Raw genomic sequence first — 19,760 nt, 5'->3', positions numbered from 1 at the left:
CTTCCTTCCTTCCTTCCTTCCTTCCTTCCTTCCTTCCTTCCTTCCTTTCTTCCTTCCTTCCTTCCACTTATCAAGCTGGTTGCTATATAAGTAAAGAAAAGGGGTCATGTGGGACAGATAAGACTTGATAATTGAATAAAAAGGCGAGGGAAAAGCCTAGAATGACTGAGGTTGCCAACCTAGGAATGTATGTGTGTGTATTGGGGGGTGGAGATATTCTGAATAAACATGCTGTCATGTTATTCAGAAAGACCATATTTATATTATTTGTAAGTTCATCTACTAAGGTTTTAAGATACATAGATAGATGATAGATAGATAGATGTGTGTATGCATCTGTATATATACATATGTACACACATATACATATATACATACACATGTTTATATATTATATATACATACACATATATAACATATATATATTTATTTATTTTTCCATATGATGACTCATCAGATCAAGAAGTCTTAAAGCTAAGCCAGTAGAACTGAGGTTCTAGCAGAGATTATACAAAGCTAGAAAGGCTTTAGGCCCCAAATACATCACTGGAAGACCTGCTTAGTCTGGTGAGCCAAAGTTCATCACCAGAGGATCAGTGACCTGCTAGTAAATTCAATTCAGCAAACAATTCTTAAGCACCTGTAAGTACTAAGGTAGACATTGGGAATGCAAAGACCAAAAATCCATCAATCAATCAATCTCTGCCTTCAAGAAGCTTAGCTTCTATAGAATGTGAAATGTGAGTGGAGATGCAACAGAAGACTGGACAAATCTCTTCACCTCTCTATACCTGTTTCCTCATCTGTTAAATGAAAGGGTTGAAATTGGTGACTACTAACATCCATTCTGTCGATAAATTTATGATCCTATGATCCATCCAAAGTAATTTCAAGAAGAAATGGTGATACCTCTTAGATGAAGAAAAAACTCATGAAAAAAAGTGGCAATTGAGCACCTCCGTGAAAGAAGTTAGGGAGATCTACTAGTCCAAGCTTAAGCAAGGGTCACTGCTTATTCAAAAGAATAGAAGCTGGAGGAATGACACATACAGAGAATAGAAAGCAAGCCTGTTAGAATATGTGAAAGGGAGTAACATAAAATGACTAGAAAGATAGCCATTATGTTGTTCTGTTATTGTTGTTCAGTGGTTTGAGTCATGTCAGTGTCTTTGTGACCCCAGAGTGGTTTGTCATTTCCTTCTCTAGTTTATTTTATAGATGATGAAACTGAAGCAAACAGGGTTAAGTGACTCGTCCAGGGTCACACATCTAGTGTCTGAGGCCAGATTTGAACTCAGGAAAGTGAATCTTCCTTAACTTCTGACCCAGCATTCTATCCACTGTACTACCTACCTGCCCAGTAAATAGTTTAAATGATTTTCTTTAAGTACAGACTGATTGGATCTCCTTGCTGTCCAACAGACCCTCAAAAGTCTTCTCAATTACCACAGTTTGAAAATGTTGATTCTGTAGGAATCAGCTTTCCTTATAGTCCAACTCTTCACCACCATACATTGCTATTAGAAAAATCATAGCTTTGACTATACAGACCTTTGTCAGCAAGGTCTCTGCTTTTTAGTATATGGTATATAGATTTGCTTTCCTACCAAGGAGCATCTTTTAATTTCATGGCTACAGTTGCCTTCTGCAGTGATCTTTGAACCCAAGAACATAAAATCTGATACTGCTTCCATTTCTTCTACCTCTATTTTTCAGGAAGTAATGGAACCAGTTGCCAAGATCTTAGTTTGTTGGGTTTTTTTTTTATGTTAAAGCTTCAAACGAGCATTTACACTCTTCTCTCTCACCCTCAACAAGAAATTTCTTAATTCTTCTTTACTTTCTGCCATTAGATTGGTATTATCTGCATATCTGAGATGGTTGATATTTTTCTCAGCATCCTTAATTCCAGCTTTTGATTTATCCATTCTGGCATTTCTTATGATGTACTCTGCATAGAAGTTAAATAAATGTGGTGACAATATACAGTCCTGTCATACTCCCTTTCCAATCTCAAACCAATCAGTTGTTCCATATTTGATTGCTTCTTGACCCACATTACAGGTTCCTCAGGAGACAAGTAGATATTATAGGAGAATTTAAATGCTAGGCTAAGGATTTTGTATTTTATACTAGAGGCAATAGTGAATCATTGGAGATTTTTTAGTGGAATGGAGACATTTTCAGATCTTTGCTTTAGGAAGATCCTTTTGACAGCTGCGTAAAAAAAGCTTGTAGAATGGAATGACAAAATTGGGGAGAACAATTTAAGGATATTGAAGTAGGGCAAGTGAAAGAGGGTAATGTCCTGGAGGACTAGGGTGAGGCCTAGAGTAGTGGGAATAGAGAAGCAGAGTCCTGTGAAGGTATAGATGCAAGAGATGTTATGGAATTCGGCTTGTAAAGACTTGGTAGCTGATTGGATATAACGCTTGAGGGAAAAGAGAAAAAGGAGAATGACTCCAAATTTGGGGACCTGAATGAATCAGAGTGGTGGTATCATCAAAAGAAATGAGACATTTAGAGGAATAATGAGTCTTAGGAAAATATAATAAGTCTAGTTGCGTTTTTGTTTATTTTTTTTTTAGCATGTTAAGTGTTTGATAGCTACAGGATACTTGGTTGAAAGTGTCCAGTAGATAGCTGGTGGTGTGGGAATAGATTTGTGGACAGAGTTTAGGTTTGGATCTTGGAGTTATCCACATAAAAATGATAGTTAAACCAATAAGATCACAGAGATATATAGAAAAGAGGGAACCTAACCACAGCAGTATAAGGAAGAAAATGGCTCATTTAGTAGCTTACTGTTTCAATTAGTTATTTTCATTAATTCAGTGCTAAGCTCAGTAGTTTCTACCTTGCTGATGGAATACCCTCTAAATTTCAGGTCCATGGGAAAATCCCCAGTTGCCCTCCTTTAATTACTGCTCTTGGCAAGAATCAGAAAAACATGGCACAGGTACAGGGAATGAGGGGATAGTGAGTAGTTCAGTTTGGCCACACTCCTGTTTATGAAAGGAGAATGGAAACATAAACCTACTCCAAATTATGGAGGACCTTGGAAACTAGGTGAGATGTGTTTAACTTCTAGTGGTGACTCATTCAAACTGCAGGCATGTTGTCTAGGGAAGCACCTAATAGATTCAATGTTTAGCACTGTGCCTTGTACATGGTAGGCACTCAATGATTATCTAATTGAAATAAACTGAATGGAGATAAGTCTAAGTAATTAAACCTCCATAAAGTGACAGCAGAGGTTGCATATTCTTCAAAAAAAATAGTCAAGAATTGAAAAACAGTGTTTCTGGAAAAAGAGCCATGTCAATGACCAGAGCCAAATGTTTCTGAAACCAGATCTAGAACAATACATTTTAGATAACTGACTTTTAAAATAAGATTCAAGGGCATACAAAGCTATACACACACACACACACACACACACATATACATATATATTAACTCCATTGATCCTCACAACAACCTTGTGAAATACATGATTATTATCCTCATGTGATAGATGAGGATAGTTTAAGGATTAGAGAAGTTAAATACTTTGTGCATAGTCTCACCACCAGCAAGCAGTATAGAATTCAAACTCAAATCTTTCCTGAGTGCAAATCCAGGAGTAATTCTGCCATATTACCAAAAGCATCATCATTATTATCATCAAAATGGGATACCAAATAGGAAGTTAGAATGATGATTTTAGACTCAAAAAGACCTGGGTTAACTAGTTGTGAATGACCTTGGGCCAGTCATCTAATTTCTGTGTTCTTTCAGGTAAATTTATCACAAATAGACTTTGCATTGTTGGAGACAGTTTCCAAGTGGGAGGTCCTAAACCAGTGAGATCTCAGATTCTTCTCATAGTCACTGAATAATAAGAACTGAAATTTATATTGCAGTTTTAAGTTTGCAACATTCTTTACATAAATGATGTCACTTGAGCCTCAAAAAAAGTCATGTTAGGTATGTACTATGGGAATTATGATCTCCATTGTGCAGATGAGTAATTTGGGTCTCGATCAATTTTGGTAATTTGCCCATGATTACATATTTAGTATCTATCGGAGTCAGGATTTGAACTCAGTGCTTTCTGCCTCCAAGTATACTAACCTCCTTACTTATTACTGTGATGGCTAATATTTTCCCTACATCTACTGCTTTTGATGAATGAGAGTAAATCTTCAAAACCTATCTCATAGAAGATTTTGGGAATGGATTAGCTTCTGAACTATTGAATCCCAGGTCACTGATTTCATGTAACTCAGAATTAAACCTTAACTCTAGCTTCAAGTGGCACTGGAGACCAGTGGGGACTTTGGAGAAATTCTTAGTGCACTGAAGCTCTATTACTGTTGTTAGGGGCGTGTGAGTGTTTATGGTGTGTGTGGTATGTCCTAGGGACTCCATTCTCCTTGTGATGTTCTTGTCACCTCTTTCTCTGCCTAGGGGCCAAAGGTATTTGTCAGAGATATAAGATATGGTGGACTGAACTATGTACAAAATGTAACCTTTACTGTGTCATGGATTCCTTTATTAGTCTGGTGAAGCCTATAGACCTCATAGAATAATGCATCAAAATGCATAAAATGAAATATATAGGATTACAAAGGTAACCAATTATAATGAAATACAGTTATCAATTTTAAATAAAAAGCTCACAGACCCCAAGTTAAAAAGGATCAATTGGCTTGCTCCTCCCCTAACACAACTGCGCCAGACTGGCATGGATACCTGGAAAGAGTTCTGGATCTGGAGTCAAAGGACCTTCAAACCTTGGCTCTCCCACTTGCCCCCTGTGAGATCTTGGATAAGTCACTTAAACTCTCTGTAAAATGAGAAGGTGGGACTAGATGACCTCCAAGGTGTTTTCCAACTCTAAATCTATGATATCCATTGTCATCCATCATGACCACCCCCAAACTGAATTTGCCCTAGCTACCATACTTGGAAGATACAACTCTAAAAGAGATCACTGAAATACTGAGTTTGGGCTTGAAATAAAACCAGGAGAAATAAGTTAGTTTCTGACTATGAACTGAGTTGGTAAAGACTTATGGGAAAAACATTTTCCTGTCAAAAGTAGGGCTAGGGATAACTCATTTTGTTAATAGTCTGTATCAGAAGTTCTTAACCTTTTTTATGTCACGGATTTTTTGCAGTCTGGTAAAATCTATGAATCCCTTTGAGAATAGTATTTTGTTGACTACATTCATAAGAGAAAGAAATGCTAAATTTTAGAGGTTAGTGAAAAAAAGATGTATTTTTTCCCCATTCAAGTTCATAGACCCCCTGAAATCTATCCATGGACTCCTTGGGAATCTGTGGACTCCAGATTAAGAACCCTTGTTCTATATGGTTTGATGGCACTAAAAAAGGCAGTTGTTTTTTTTGTCAAGTACATTTTGGAGATACATAATCATAATTCATTGATCTGAAATTTTACTTTCCTTTCTCTCTGTCTCTTTCACAGAAAAAATTATGACATCGACATCCAAAGGAATTTTCCGCCCATTTTTAATCACCTGCATTATCCTGGGTTGTTTCATGGCATGCCTGCTCATTTACATCAAGCCCACCAACAGCTGGATCCTTGGCCCCATAGAGACCACCAGTTCTGTTCTGAAAATGAAAAATTTCTTTTCCAGCAAAACTGATGATTTGAATGAAACCATCATATTGATTTGGGTATGGCCTTTTGGGCAGACATTTGACCTTTCATCCTGTCAAGCAATGTTTAACATCCACGGGTGTCGTCTTACCACCGATCGAGCTCTTTACAACAAATCCCATGCTGTTTTGATTCATCATCGAGACATTAGTTGGGATCTCACTAATTTACCCCAGCAAGCACGGCCACCGTTCCAGAAGTGGATTTGGATGAATTTGGAATCACCTACTCACACACCCCAGAAGAGCGGCATTGAACACCTCTTCAATCTAACTCTGACTTATCGCCGTGATTCAGATATACAAGTGCCTTATGGCTTCATGACAGTAAGCACAAACTCCTTTGTGTTTGAAGTGCCAAGCAAGAAGAAGCTGGTGTGCTGGGTTGTCAGTAACTGGAATCCTGAGCATGCAAGAGTCAAGTATTACAGTGAGCTGAGTAAAAGCATTGAAATTCACACCTATGGACAAGCATTTGGAGAGTATGTGAATGATAAAAGTTTGATCCCCACTATATCTACTTGTAAATTCTACCTTTCCTTTGAAAACTCAATCCACAAAGATTACATCACTGAAAAACTCTACAATGCTTTTCTGGCTGGTACAGTACCTGTTGTGCTGGGTCCATCTAGGGAAAACTATGAGAATTTTATCCCGGGGGACTCCTTTATTCATGTGGAAGATTACAGTTCTGCCAGTGAACTAGCCAAATATCTTAAGGAGCTAGACAAAAATGACAAGTTATACCTCAGTTACTTTAACTGGAGGAAGAGCTTCACAGTGAATCTCCCACGGTTCTGGGAAACACATGCATGCTCTGCTTGTGACCATGTGAAGAGACACCAAGAGTACAAGTCTGTTGGCAATCTAGAAAAATGGTTTTGGAATTAACATTTGCCATCTCTTGCACACTTAGTAGAAGATTCTGGTGGAATCTATTTCAAGCTGTGATAATAAAAAGAGAGACATCAGTCTGTGTTCTGTGGCACAGATGACTCAACCATCCTCTCTTGGGTACCTTATTTATATTTTGTCAGAGTTTTAAGAGATCAACATCAGCAGTCTTCAGCACTCAATTTTAAATTATACTGTATATAGCTAATTATCTGCACTGAAACATAATTTATTGTTTACTATCATTTTTAATCAATGTTGGGGGTTTTTACCTTCCACATTTGGGTTAGGTTGTCAGATATGTAAATTTGTTATTTGATTGTTGTGGTTCTACATTGATCAGCTGCTTAATCTATTTGGAAAATGAAAGCCCAGATTATAGTATCATGGAGGATTTCCATTTAATTCTTTCTTCTGTAGCTTAAATTTCCCACAATTTAACAAGGAAGGAGTGTGTCACAATTGAATTAAAATTAATCTTCTTGTATTCCCAAGTTTAACAAAGGGCATAGTTGCCTTTCTTTTCATCTTATCTGCATACTATGCTTGTGAAGGCAGAGTTATTAATGTATTATTAAAAAGGGAAAAAAAGAACAAATTCTAACAGAGTATTAGTGTGTTATCCAGAAAGCCAACTGACCTACCATTTTTTTTTCCATTATGATAACTTGCAACTGTATTTTTTTACTCTCATGATCTTCAGGTAAGATTTTGGAGTACTATGAAAACCTATTCATTCACATTCTTGTGGTTCAGGAAATAGGATTTTAATAACTTTTAAATGAAATACCAGATTGTTTCCACCTTGATAAAACAATTATAACAAAAAAGATGACTTTCCCCTCAGCAGGAAAAGAAAGGTGTATAGAGGACATGCCAATAATAATTATTATAATTGTTACTTAATGTAAAAAATTTTACATACATACCAGTATATTTTTGCTATAATAGCGTATGTGAATAACATCTGAATAAATTTAAAGATGTGCATCAATATAGGTAAATTCTTTGAATGGACATTATCTTTATTGTGAATAGGCCTAAGTATCTGAGCAAAATTCTTCCATGTTTCATTCAAGTATTCCTTCTGTATGTCATATTTGTGGCCATAGTTCCTAAGTGCTTTACAGAACTAAAGAGAAGCCTGAGAAACAGGAGTTAAATGTTATCACTTGACATGGTACATCATCTTTGAGGTCCTAAGTAAGAAGAGAGAAAGAGACAGAAACAAGTGAGAGAGGATGAACTGCAGAGAAGGAACCAAAGAAATGTGTCACTAGAAGACTCTGCAATGCTTTCATTCCATCAGAACTGTCCAAAAATAGAAATGGGACTGCCTCTGGAGATTCTGAGTTCTCCATCACTACAAGGTCGTCAGGTAAAAGCTGGATGACTTCTGGTCAGGGATGTTGAGTCTACTCAGGTACAGATGGGGCTAGATGACTTGGGGTCCTTTCTAGCCCATGAGTTACAATTCACATATGTATATGTATTATTGAGTAAATTTCAAATGAATAGTTTTCATCTTAATAAGAAAACAGTATATTTCTCCATTCTACATAGCTAACAATACAGAGATTAAAAAATTAAAGATGGTTATGATTCAAGGAAGGGGAAATGTTCTTTTTTTTCGTATCTTCACTGTCTTTATCTTCTAATGACTTCATATTGGATAATAGTGACTATCAAGACATGTGAGTTAAGAAAATTTTAAATGAATTTATTTCAGGATTTCAAAATACATGATATTTGTTCTTAAGGTTTTCATTATTTGTCATGTCAGAAAAAAATTAAAATGTAATGAGGAAGGATTGCTAAGGCATGTTTCAAAAGGGCCTTACTCAGGCTGAGACTATACACTTGACTTTTTTTGAAAGCTTAAAAGCTGGACATCATATCTTTAAATCCAATCTGTGCTGACTGCTAGTGTCCTTATAGATACAGAGTGGGGTAGAGTACTCTGGAGATCAAGAAAGCTAGATTTTAGTTACCTCTGCTCCCAAATGTCTGACTTGGGGCAAGTTACTCTCTATGGCTGTGTTTATGATAGTGAAATAACCAGGACCAAAATCCTTTGTTCACGTTGGTTCATCTCTCCAGCAGAATCATATAGCCACAGCCTGGAAGCATCAGTTTTCCTATTCCTAATGTGTTAAAGAAAATGGACCAATATTTCTGTTATGTCTTGAAATCATTGTCTTTTATAAATGGAAAGGACCTTAGAGATCATCTTTTATGTCAAGATAATCCTTAGATAATTTTACGATAATAATAAAATCATCTCTTATTTTAAAGAAGAGAATACTGAGTCTCAGGGAAGTTGTGACTTGCCCACAGTCATACAGCTCAGAAATGGCAAAGTCAAGCTAGAACCCAGATTTCCTGAATCCTTATGCACTGTTGCTTCTGGTAAACCATGCTGCCTTCATTGTGCAGCTGTGCCTCAGTTTCTACAAAAGAAGAAAAGATTTTATTGATACTAGTAGACCCTAGTCAAATGAAATCCTCCATGTAGACAAACTTTGACTTTTCAGAAGAAAAGTACTAAATCTAAAATGTGTTTGTTGTCTTTCTGGATAGTCTAGGAAATACTGTTTTATTGTTTAAATGTGCTACCAATACATACTAAGGGAAATATAAATGCAAAAGAGGGCATTCATGCTCAATTAACTGGATTGATGTCTATTTGAAACTTATTTAATATTTTACCTACTTGTGAAGGGTAGTTGATTTGGTGTTGATTGCTGTTAATTTTTAAATGGCATTCTGAAAGCTATAGATGCTATATGAATATAAAGATTTGTATAGACTACAGAATTTTAGTGTTCTTTTTCTGAAATGTTATGAAAGTTGCATCTCTGGTCTTCTGATGTTTCTTTAAATCATATTTATTCTAAGGTCATAAAAGAATGATAGGATACCTTCAATTTTCTAAAAACCGACAGCTCTGTAATATAAAAAGAACCCATAATAGGCATAAATTTTACAGACTTAAATCTAAGTTGCCAAAAACAAAATCGGAAGGGAAGATCAATGTTAACCTAAAACACTGATCTTTACTATAAAAGTGCCAATGCTAAAACAGGATATTGGATAATATCATCTGTTGCAGAGCCTTAGAAGGCCCATAGTACTTTAAGAGCTAGCTCAAGTGGTAGGACATATAGGAGTTATTGGTTCAGGCATTTATGTCTTTGACTTTCAGCCTCCCCGGTCCTCACTCTGCATCTCAGGTCATTGCAAAAGCTTTGTGAGGAGATCAGAAAATTATGTTAGGTAGGAATAGCTATTGGACTGCCATTTTTCAAACTACCTACCAAGATATTGAGAGGTACTGAAAAGAGAACTAAAAATTGGTTGATGGTTCAGAAATTATGTTTCATCTCTTTTCTAATGAGACAGCCTCAGTTTAGAGCCTATCTCTGAGATCCACTGAACTTTCACAATGAAATTTCAGTAAGATATAAAATGTTTAACATTTTGTATGATTTTAAATAATAAAATAGCCTACAGAACATTCCTTTGTGTCAGAAAGTACATAGAATAGGTTTTCATTTCTTCAGGGGATTTTTTTTAATGAAACGTCACAGTTCTTATCTACATGTACTAAATGTAAGTAATATTTCACATTTTATTTAACCTGTCGTGTATCCATTTGGCCAATCAATACCCTGGGAGGCTAAGACCAACTCTTGCTTGTAGATAGTTCATGCTTTGCTAAAACACTTCATAATGGTATACTAAAGAACTATTTATTTTGCCTACTTATAGGTATTGAATGATTATTTTAAGTTCCTCTAATATGTGATTATATTGTAATAATAGACAGCCCCATATCATACAAGCTGTTGTTTAACATTTTCAGTTACATCCAATGTTTTGTTTCCTTGACAGATACTGGAGTGGTTTGCCATTTCCTTCTCTAGCTCATTTTACAGACGAGGAAATTGAGGCAAATAGGGTTAAGTGACTTCCCCAGAGTCACATAGCTAGTAAGTGTCAGAGGCTGGATATAAGCTCATGAAGATGAGTCTTCCTGACTCAAGGCCTGGCACTCTATCCACTGTACCACCTAGCGGCCACACAAGCTATAACATAGAAATAGAACAGATTTTTGAGAGAGGATGGTAAGACTCCAATTTTAAGAGAACCAATGCTGTTTGCCATCCTTGGAGGCAGAAATAAGGACTAGAAGATCTTCTACTACTATGATATTCCGAAAATAAAGAGGGAGATGATTCTATGTGATGTCAGAAAAGAGCTCGGGGATCATGTTTTAACTATATATTACTGAAAACAGAACAACTGTTTTCACAAAGTAAAATCAGCCATATTCAAAGGACTTTGGAAAAGTACAGTGAACAAATGTGCGAGATAGAACTATGGTAGTGAACATTGTGAAAAAAATGGAAAGAACTCAGGTTCATGTCATGACTTTGTCCATTATTAATAGGTGATAATAATAGCTAGCATTCATGGGTGCTTTAAGGTTTGCAAAGCACTTTACAAATTTAATCCTTACAAGAACCCTGGGAAGTAGATGTTATTATTATCCCTATTTTAGTGGTAAGGAAACCGAGGCAGATGTTGAATTAATTGCCTAGGGTCACACAGCTAGTATCTGAGACCAGAGCTGAACCCAAATCTTCCTAGTTCCAACTCCTGCACCCTTTCCATAATGATCTTTGTCAAATCACTTAACCTGTTGTTCCTCGGTTTTTTTCATCGGCAAAATGACAAGATTGAACAAGATGGTCCCTGCAATCCCTACCAGTTCTAATCTGTATTATCTTATAAATTGTACATGCTAAAAAGGTGTGTCACCTCTTACTTGTCTCAACTACTCATATTTTGTTTTATTGCTAAGTTCTGGTGTTCATAGAGAGAAGTATTCAGTATTTCCATGGATACTTTTGTGTAGACATTTTGTTATCATTTCACATACATGTAGCTTTAGGCATTTTTCTAGATGTCTTCAGACACAGTATAGTATTTTATTAGGTATTTATAGATGAGTTATAGAGACACTATGAAGTTACATATGATTTCATGGCTGCCATTATCACAGTCATCATCATTCCTACTGGGTAATTTAATGAAGCTTTAGGGTGAATCTAACTGTAGTTCTATTGAGGTGGGCAAGTCACTTAAAACTTTGTGGATCAGTTTCCTCATCTACAAGTTCCTTTCAATTCTAAAACTGGTAAATACACTCCTCAACCATGGACTTTATGAATAGTCATAAAAGTGTCACCTGAAGTTGTTCCAGAGAGAGCTTTGGGCTGAGAAACTAACTGGGTTCTTATACTGGCTTTTCTCTTAAATAGTTGTATAATTTAGGTAAATGATCTCACTCCTTTGAAACTGAATTTTTACACCTGAAAAATTGGGAGGTTAATCTAAATGATCTCAGATACATTCCATCTTCATTTTTGTGATGTACATGAAATGCACATGGGTTGTATATGATGGATTTTTCCTCACTATTAAGAATCCCTGCAAAACAGTATTTTTTTTTTGAGAATCTGCTTTAATAAAATTCATGTACATAGATAAGTAAAAGTTAACTGAATACTCATTTCTCTAAAATTTTTCTTAGATAATGAAATGAGAGCTTGAGGAAGGTATTTAAAGATTAACAAACCAAGGGGATTGTCTTTGGAAGAAAGGAATAAACATAACATTGGTAGATATATATTGATGACTTTTGTATTTCATAAATAAATAAAATAGCTTTTTATATGGGTAATACTATTGGATTCCTCTTGGGTGATATCACTGACCATTGTGTCCTAAATCATTTAGGAAGAAGATAAGCATGATTTTTCCTCTATATAAGATGCAGAATCAGATTAACTTGTTGATTCAAGGAAAGCCAGTTATAAAAAGATAGGCATCATTTTTCCTCCATATGTAATGAAGAGTCAGATTAACTTCTTGACTCCAGGAAAGCCAATTATAAATTGATCTAAGACGCCTTTCCACTGAGTTAAAGAAAAAATAGTGATAGTGCTTTGACATCTGAAGAATAATGTAAAATTCCAATGTTTTGGGGATATGTTTAATTTCGTTTACAAAAATCGTGTGGTTATCAGCAAGTTTTTATTAATATCACTTTAATCTTGCATAATATAAAAATATTAATACTGGTCATCTGTACTATAAAAAGAAGACAATTTTTGAGGAGGAAGTATGACAGCAAAGAAAATATAATAGATGCCGTGAGGAAATAGTTATATAAATGTGAATAAGGGCAAAAGGAATGACCCAAGAAATATGAAATGATAGTGATATTATACCTTAAAAAATCTGCTGGAAATAAGCATTTAAAGTTTCAGTTAAAATGTCAGAAAATTGTTATAGATTGATTTGATTTTTCCCTGCATTCATAGGAAACCAAATGGGCACTATACTCTTTGTGAATATACGGTGTGCCAAATTGTTTCTTGGAATTTCACTCTGGACAAGACCCAGTTGTCATTGAATTTCTCTAAGGTGATATGTACAAGAAGGGACATCATTTGTATATGGCAACTTATTGTACACATGACTGTATTCTATTTTGATTAATGACAGTAAAGGAAAGAGAAAAGTACACTCTGCAAAAATTATTGCTGAAGACTGAATGAACAAACTGAACCACTCACTATGCTGGAAAATATGTGCTCAAGCTACTGCAGAGATGCTAAAGCTCATATTGGCCTCATTAGCCATCATCAGTGCTGTAGAAAAGACAATCATAGAAGATAGCATCTTCTTCTAATGAGAGATTGCCAAAGAAGAGATTACTATCATTTAGAGAGGGAAAAGTGGCTCCCCTGTCCTATAATGAGATGAAGAGGACTTTGCTATTTTGGTTTTTCACTTTAAGAGCCCTTGAGTAAGTCCAAACTATCTGATTAGCTGGGTATTAAAAAGAGTAGGTGATCCAGTTTTGAGAGAAGAGATTTATGTATCTCAAATATTGTGATAAGTAGCATTCACAAAAGAATTCATTTGAGGACAAGGACCAAAGTGTTTGAGGCCAAGTTATATTATTTAGATAAGAAAATATTTCAGGTTGGAGTTATTCCTCATTACATTAAAGTGAACTCTTGAAGTTGTCATGGGGATATAAGGGAGGCAGGAAAAAATACTCAATATTTCTGAACTAAAAGATTTCTGTCTCTAGAATCATTGGTCTTGTGGCATCTTCCATAAGTACTAATTTTTCATGAAGTTTTGTTTGTGGAGAGAATCTTGTTTGTCAACATTTGTGCCAATTTACTGAAACAAAAATGATATTTCTCTATTCTGTATAAGGCTTTTCAATAAATGTCTAAGCAAATAGTAAGTAATGTTGTGGGGTCATGCCCCAGTCAGAATGTATTTATATGTTATTCTTGAGATGAATCTGAATCACCAAAATGAGTCATGGATTAATTCTAGCTCCAGACAAACATCTCTGGGTAAGAGAATATTTTTTTAGAAAGTGAAAGGTGGACAAATTCAGGGCTAGAACTAAGTCATTAAAAAAACATGGGGAGAAAAACAGAAATAGGCAGAGAGGGGTGGTGGGAATCTCATTGAACTAGAAGTCAAGAGACATGGTCCAGCAAGGTCCCTATTTAGTTGTGTGTTCATTTGACCAAGTTATTTAACCTCTGTGAGCCTCACTGACTTCATCTGCAAACTAAGGAGGTGGGGGTAGTTGATATCTACCATTCCTTCTGGCAGTCATATTCTATTACATTCTATCTAATGCATCCAAAGGCCAGTTAGTATTTTATCAATGTATTTGCATTTTCTCGAGCCAGTAGATGAAAATCTTTATGTTCTATATTTTTTAAAAACTAGAGTGGCCCTGAATTTCCTCACATTGGATGTCCTGCTACTCATTGCATGCTAGTAGCTCAATCAAAACTTAATTGTAAAAAAATAAACAGACAAAGGCAATGTCATGTTTACATGCTTCTTTCCAAATTCATGCCATTAAATTGCTACCAAATTCTAATCATGCTTCATTTTTTTAAAAATTGGACTAGGAGTGAAAATATCTATTTGTTTTGTTTATCAATTGATGTTAACTCACTGTATGTCTTTGGGCAAGTGACTTAGCTTCTCTGGTCCTCAGTTTCCTCATTTGTAAAATTATAGAATTGCACTAAATGATCTCTAATGGCCTTTCCAAAGCTAATATTATAAAACTGAATCATTTCTCTGCCACAGGGACTAGAGGTGATTCCACAATTCCTATCACAGTCTGCTTTGGTAGTTACCAATAGAAAGACCACCTGATGATTTAAATGGTTCCTGGGATATGTAAATATTTCTGAGTTCATAGTTATGCCTCTGTTTGCTAAGTTCATCTGCAAAAGGGATTCATATATTGGGAGTGGAGAGGGAAGGATAAAGGGAATTTTTTAAATGAGATGAAGGATGATAATAGTAGAAAGAAATGGATCTGAGACCACATGTTCAAATGCTGTCTCTGCCCTTTTGCTACCTTGGAATAGTCATGTCACCTCTCTGCACCTTGGTTTACTTGATTGTAAAAATAGGAGGATGAAACTGTGGGCTTGATGATTTCTAACACCCTTCCCAGCTCTAAATCTGTGATCTTATTTTTAGTTATTTCGTACATTTAAAGATGCACTGGGAGGGCTGACTACCTAATTTCTGGACCACCCAGGGACATTCACTTCTCATTTTTTTTCCATCTACGTCATCAAATCCTCAGGCCTCTGTCATAAGGAAAAGGAAGGAAGATGGTGATCTTCACACTGATTTTGCCACAACTTAGAAACTTTGACGAAAGAAAAACTGTGAGAGATTAAAATTAATGACCATTGGGGTGGCTAGGTGGCACAGTGAATAGAGCACCAGCCCTGGAGTCAGTAGGATCTGAGTTCAAATTTGACTTCAGACACTTAACACTTACTAGCCATGTGTCCTTGGGCAAGTCTCATAACTCCAATTGCCCTGCCTTCCCCCCTCCAAAAAGCAAAACAAAACAAAAAAATTAATGACCATGACCTGAGGCATAGTCATTACCCATGTATTTCATTATTCTCTTTCTCAGTATCAGTGAGAATTAAGATTTTATATAGTTTACTAACTTGGGTCACACTCCAGCCAGGCAAGGCTGTGTAATATTTAGGCATTATGTGTCACCATCATCCAGCCCAAGTGTTCTTAACCGTGGCATCCATAAAAGTGTTTGTTTTAATTGATAATTATGTATATGTGTATATATATATATATATATGTATCTCAATGATTTCCTTTGTGATTCTATGTATTATATTTTATGCAGTTAAAAACATTCTGAGAAGAGTTCCATAAACTTCACCAGCCTACCCATAGGGTTCAACTCACCAAAAAAAAAAAAATTAAGAACCCATCTAGCCAATGAGTAAGCTTAAAAACAGTTCCCATTCTCAAAATGATTGTGATGATATTTATGCTATGCTGTGTGAATGCACTGTAATCTTGCACTACTTTGTTGCTTTTGTTTTTAAGCAAACACTGAAAAAAATACCCAGAAACATGCCAAATGTACAGTTTGTAAATTAATATTTTTTGACTTGGATTTCATTACATTGTTACAATAGTGTTATGATATAAGCTGTAATTGAAATGTATCATTGTGATGTCCGCAAGGGCCATTCCAAGCACACTAACTAATCATCTTGATTTTTTTTATAAAGATAAAGCCACACATTAATCAGAAATTACTTTTCTACTTATTTTTCTGTAGAGTATTTTTCCACATTTAAAGGTGACATGATTGTTTTATATTGAGCATCAATTTTCCTTTAGAGCACTTATTTTAGTAACCAATGCACATTTGAATGCAGAAGTGTTGGAAAAGAAAGATGCCAGCAGAGATACTCAAATTGGGTTTATATTCAATGGAGAGATAGAGAAGACTGGTGAGTCCAGCAGGTTCTATCAGGAGCATTTACACACTGCCAGTACTCAAGTCCAAACCACCTACAAGCTCCTCCTTTGAATGTGTGTGCATGACTCAAGCCCTTTCAGAAGCTCGTTGTGAGTGTTTGGTTATGTGAAACATTAGCTTTGATGCCAATGGATCAATTGCCAGTGTTGTTTTGACTTTTTACAGTTTTGCAGAGAAATGTGGTAAATTTTCCAGCCTGCCCCAATACTACATCTTGGGGTACTATGTTAGACATGTGTTTGCAGCAATTTGATATTAAGAAATACCAAAAGATAAATAGTTCTCATTAATCAGCTACATATTACAAATCCATTATTTCTGGAAGCTTTTTTTTCCTGCAATAAAAAGTGTTGCTCTCCTGCCAAAATCAAAGACCTGAAACAAACAAACAAAAACATTAAAATTGGGGGGAAAATAAGTGGGCCTTCTTTACTACTACTGACAGACACATGTGAAACCAAATCTATACAGTACAAAGTGAAGTTGACAAAAAAAATTGCAAGCAATATAGTCAATCTGCATCATTTGGGCCAAAGAAAGAAAAATCCCCAGCACTCTGTTTTCCACCCATTGTATGGGGCATTTAGGCCAAACACAGGAATTTTGTTTGAATTACCTGGTTATTTTCAGATATGGATATCTAGCCTGAAAATGCTAGTGATGTTCAGAGGTACTTACTTATAATAAAAATGACAATTTTCAGGGGCATCTGGGGAAAATAACATACTTGACAACTGTCAACATAGAAATATCCTGTGCAGTACTTTTAAAAGCATTCTTGTTGTTTTTTCATCATCTATAGATCTTCCCTCCCCCCAAGGAAACTAGTCATTTACCAAAATTAAATGAGGCCAAAACATCATATGATTTCTTGTAGAAGCATCTATATTAACATTACATTGGTAGAAGAGAATCTTATTGTTACATTATCTAAAAATAAATAGGTTAATCCTATTTTTTTATAGAAGAATGACAACCCAAATGATGAGTCAGCAGCTGTGCCGTCCATATAAGTACAGACAGGGCTGATCTGCCTCCAGTGTATCTGTTGTATATATCATTGAACAAACAATGACCTGGACCTTTTTTTTTCCCCTTGGAGTCAACTGTATTCCTGAGGTTGCAATCACATGTACATAGCATATAGTTTTTTTAAAGGCAGCTAAGTTAACTTGGGTGACATGTTTTAATAATCTATGAAAGGCAAAATGCCAGAGCATATCTCTCCATTCAGTTACTCCTCGGAGAACTCTTGTTTGATTCATACATAAAGCTCTGTTCAAGAAGGAAATGACATCTGAAAGGCTTTTCCCTCAAAATTCTTATTGCAGTGTGGATCCTGCTCATTGAAATCTTTCTGGACTTAGTAAAGAAATGGAGTTATTGTTATACTTAAATTTTGTGACATTTTATTCAGATGTCAATACTGGCCTCAGAAATGCATACTTGGATCCCAGGAGGTGTATGGACCTTTGTCGAGATTTCTCAGTCTTGTTGTGAAAGATATCTCCTTCTAGGAGTCACATTTCCTGCATTACTTGTAAACTCCTCACTGAGTTAGTCCAGGAGTCATCCCTAAAGAGTAAACACTGGATGTGTAAATAACAATGTTCTATACATACCTAACAAATTGCTGTAATGGGCATATTTAAAATAAAAGGAAACAACTTAAACATATAATCGTTGCCATTGGTTATTTAGAACATTTCCAGTTGTATTTATTCTTCTCTGGAGATCCATCAGCACTTACATGCACCATCAGATTCCCTGTGGCTTGTAAGTGTATTGAATTAATTACTTCAAAACTAAATATAATTCACAGATTAAATATTCAGAGTTTAAACATGACAAAACTCTAAATCAAAGAAAGATAGTCATGCTGCAAGATATTCATTTTTACAGTATCACCATCCATTTCTTCCTCTGCCCTTCAATCACCTTACCCTTTAGAATTCCACCCCCCCAACTCCCTTAAGAAACTCGGCTCCATCTCAAGTCTCTTCCGCTCCTATTCTTTTCTGGTCTTGGCACTGACAGAAAATTGACTCCCTCTGGAGTATATACTTTTGGCCATCCTCCCGAATACCAGTTATTCTCTAATATTTAATAAAATGAGATAATATTTGAAAAGCATTTTCCAAATATTTAAATGCTATGTAATGTTACTATCATTAACATTAATAGTCAGCATTTCACTGGGTCAGTAAGGAAAAAATAGGCATATCTTTGTTGTCATTGCAGCTTCCACACCCTCTTTCCATCATCATCACTCAGCAACCTCTCCCTGTGTTATGCTATGAGTTTTTTGAACACAGGTTCTGTCCGTATTTTCTATTCAGATCCCTAGTTATTCACAATGTTTGGCACATAATAAGTGCGTTCATATGCTATATCTGAGCTAGATGATAGTTGAGTTGGATTTTAATCTGACTGGAATTAATCCAACCTAAGGTCTGCTCAGAAATAGGCCAATATCAGCTTGCTAAGAGTTATGTAGTTGATTGACACTGTCATATATGTGTGAATACATGCTACATACTATATATAATATTTATGTACATATGCATATATTTCAATGGTATGATAAAAACTAAGGTGATCTTAGGCTACATTAAGAGAGGTCTAGTCCTCAAAAAACTAGGCAAAATGATAGTCCTGGTCAGGCTACATCTAGAGTTGTATTTTAGAAAGGACATTTTAAGGGTAGAGAGTGTCCAGAGGAGAGCAACTATCATGGTGAAGAACTTTAAGATCCTGCCGTACAAAATGAAACTAGTGTTTAGCCTATAGAAGACAAGACATAAGGGGAATATGGTATCTGTTCCTACATATTTGAAAGACTGTCATGTGAAAGAAGGATCACACTTGTTCTTTGTCACTTCAGAGAGCAGAACTAGGAGTGATAAATAGAAGCTACAAAGAGGTAAATTGAGATGTGATATATAGAAAACTTTTAAACAATTATTAACAATTAGACATGTTCAAAAGTAGATCGATACGCCTTAGGACATAGTGTGTTCCACTCCCAACCCCCAACTAGAAATTCTAATAAAGATTACCTAATCACTCCTTGGGTATGTTACAGAAGGAATTCTTGTTCAGATATGGTTGTGGTCTGTCCTTCCTAATTTTGAGATTTTATGATTCAATAGTCTTATTTTTTATAGTTCAGATGCCAAAGTTCTTCCCATTTCTTTTTAAACTCTCTCTTCCTTTCCACACTTTCAGTCTTAATTCTCAGGATTACTTA

At 35.6% G+C, this 19,760-nt stretch overlaps 1 protein-coding gene across 6 annotated transcripts in view; it reads left to right on the top strand.

Moving 5' to 3' along the window:
• The window catches only part of FUT9 (fucosyltransferase 9), a 257,705-nt gene extending 246,786 nt beyond the window's left edge, over positions 1-10,919 (top strand). For all 6 annotated transcript variants that reach the window (XM_069077212.1, XM_069077211.1, XM_069077213.1 and 3 more), the window contains one exon: positions 5,477-10,919. In XM_069077212.1, coding sequence (XP_068933313.1) covers positions 5,485-6,564 — 1,080 coding nt within the window. In that variant the 5' untranslated portion in view covers positions 5,477-5,484 and the 3' untranslated portion in view covers positions 6,565-10,919. The remainder of the gene's footprint in view (positions 1-5,476) is intronic.
• The last annotated feature ends 8,841 nt before the right edge of the window (positions 10,920-19,760 follow it).

The sequence above is a fragment of the Petaurus breviceps genome, unplaced genomic scaffold, assembly GCF_028583685.1.
Source record: "Petaurus breviceps papuanus isolate PSGF00001 unplaced genomic scaffold, PetGlider_PUasm1.0 90977, whole genome shotgun sequence".
Lineage (NCBI taxonomy): Eukaryota > Metazoa > Chordata > Mammalia > Diprotodontia > Petauridae > Petaurus > Petaurus breviceps.
This window is presented reverse-complemented; position numbering and strand designations above follow the sequence as displayed.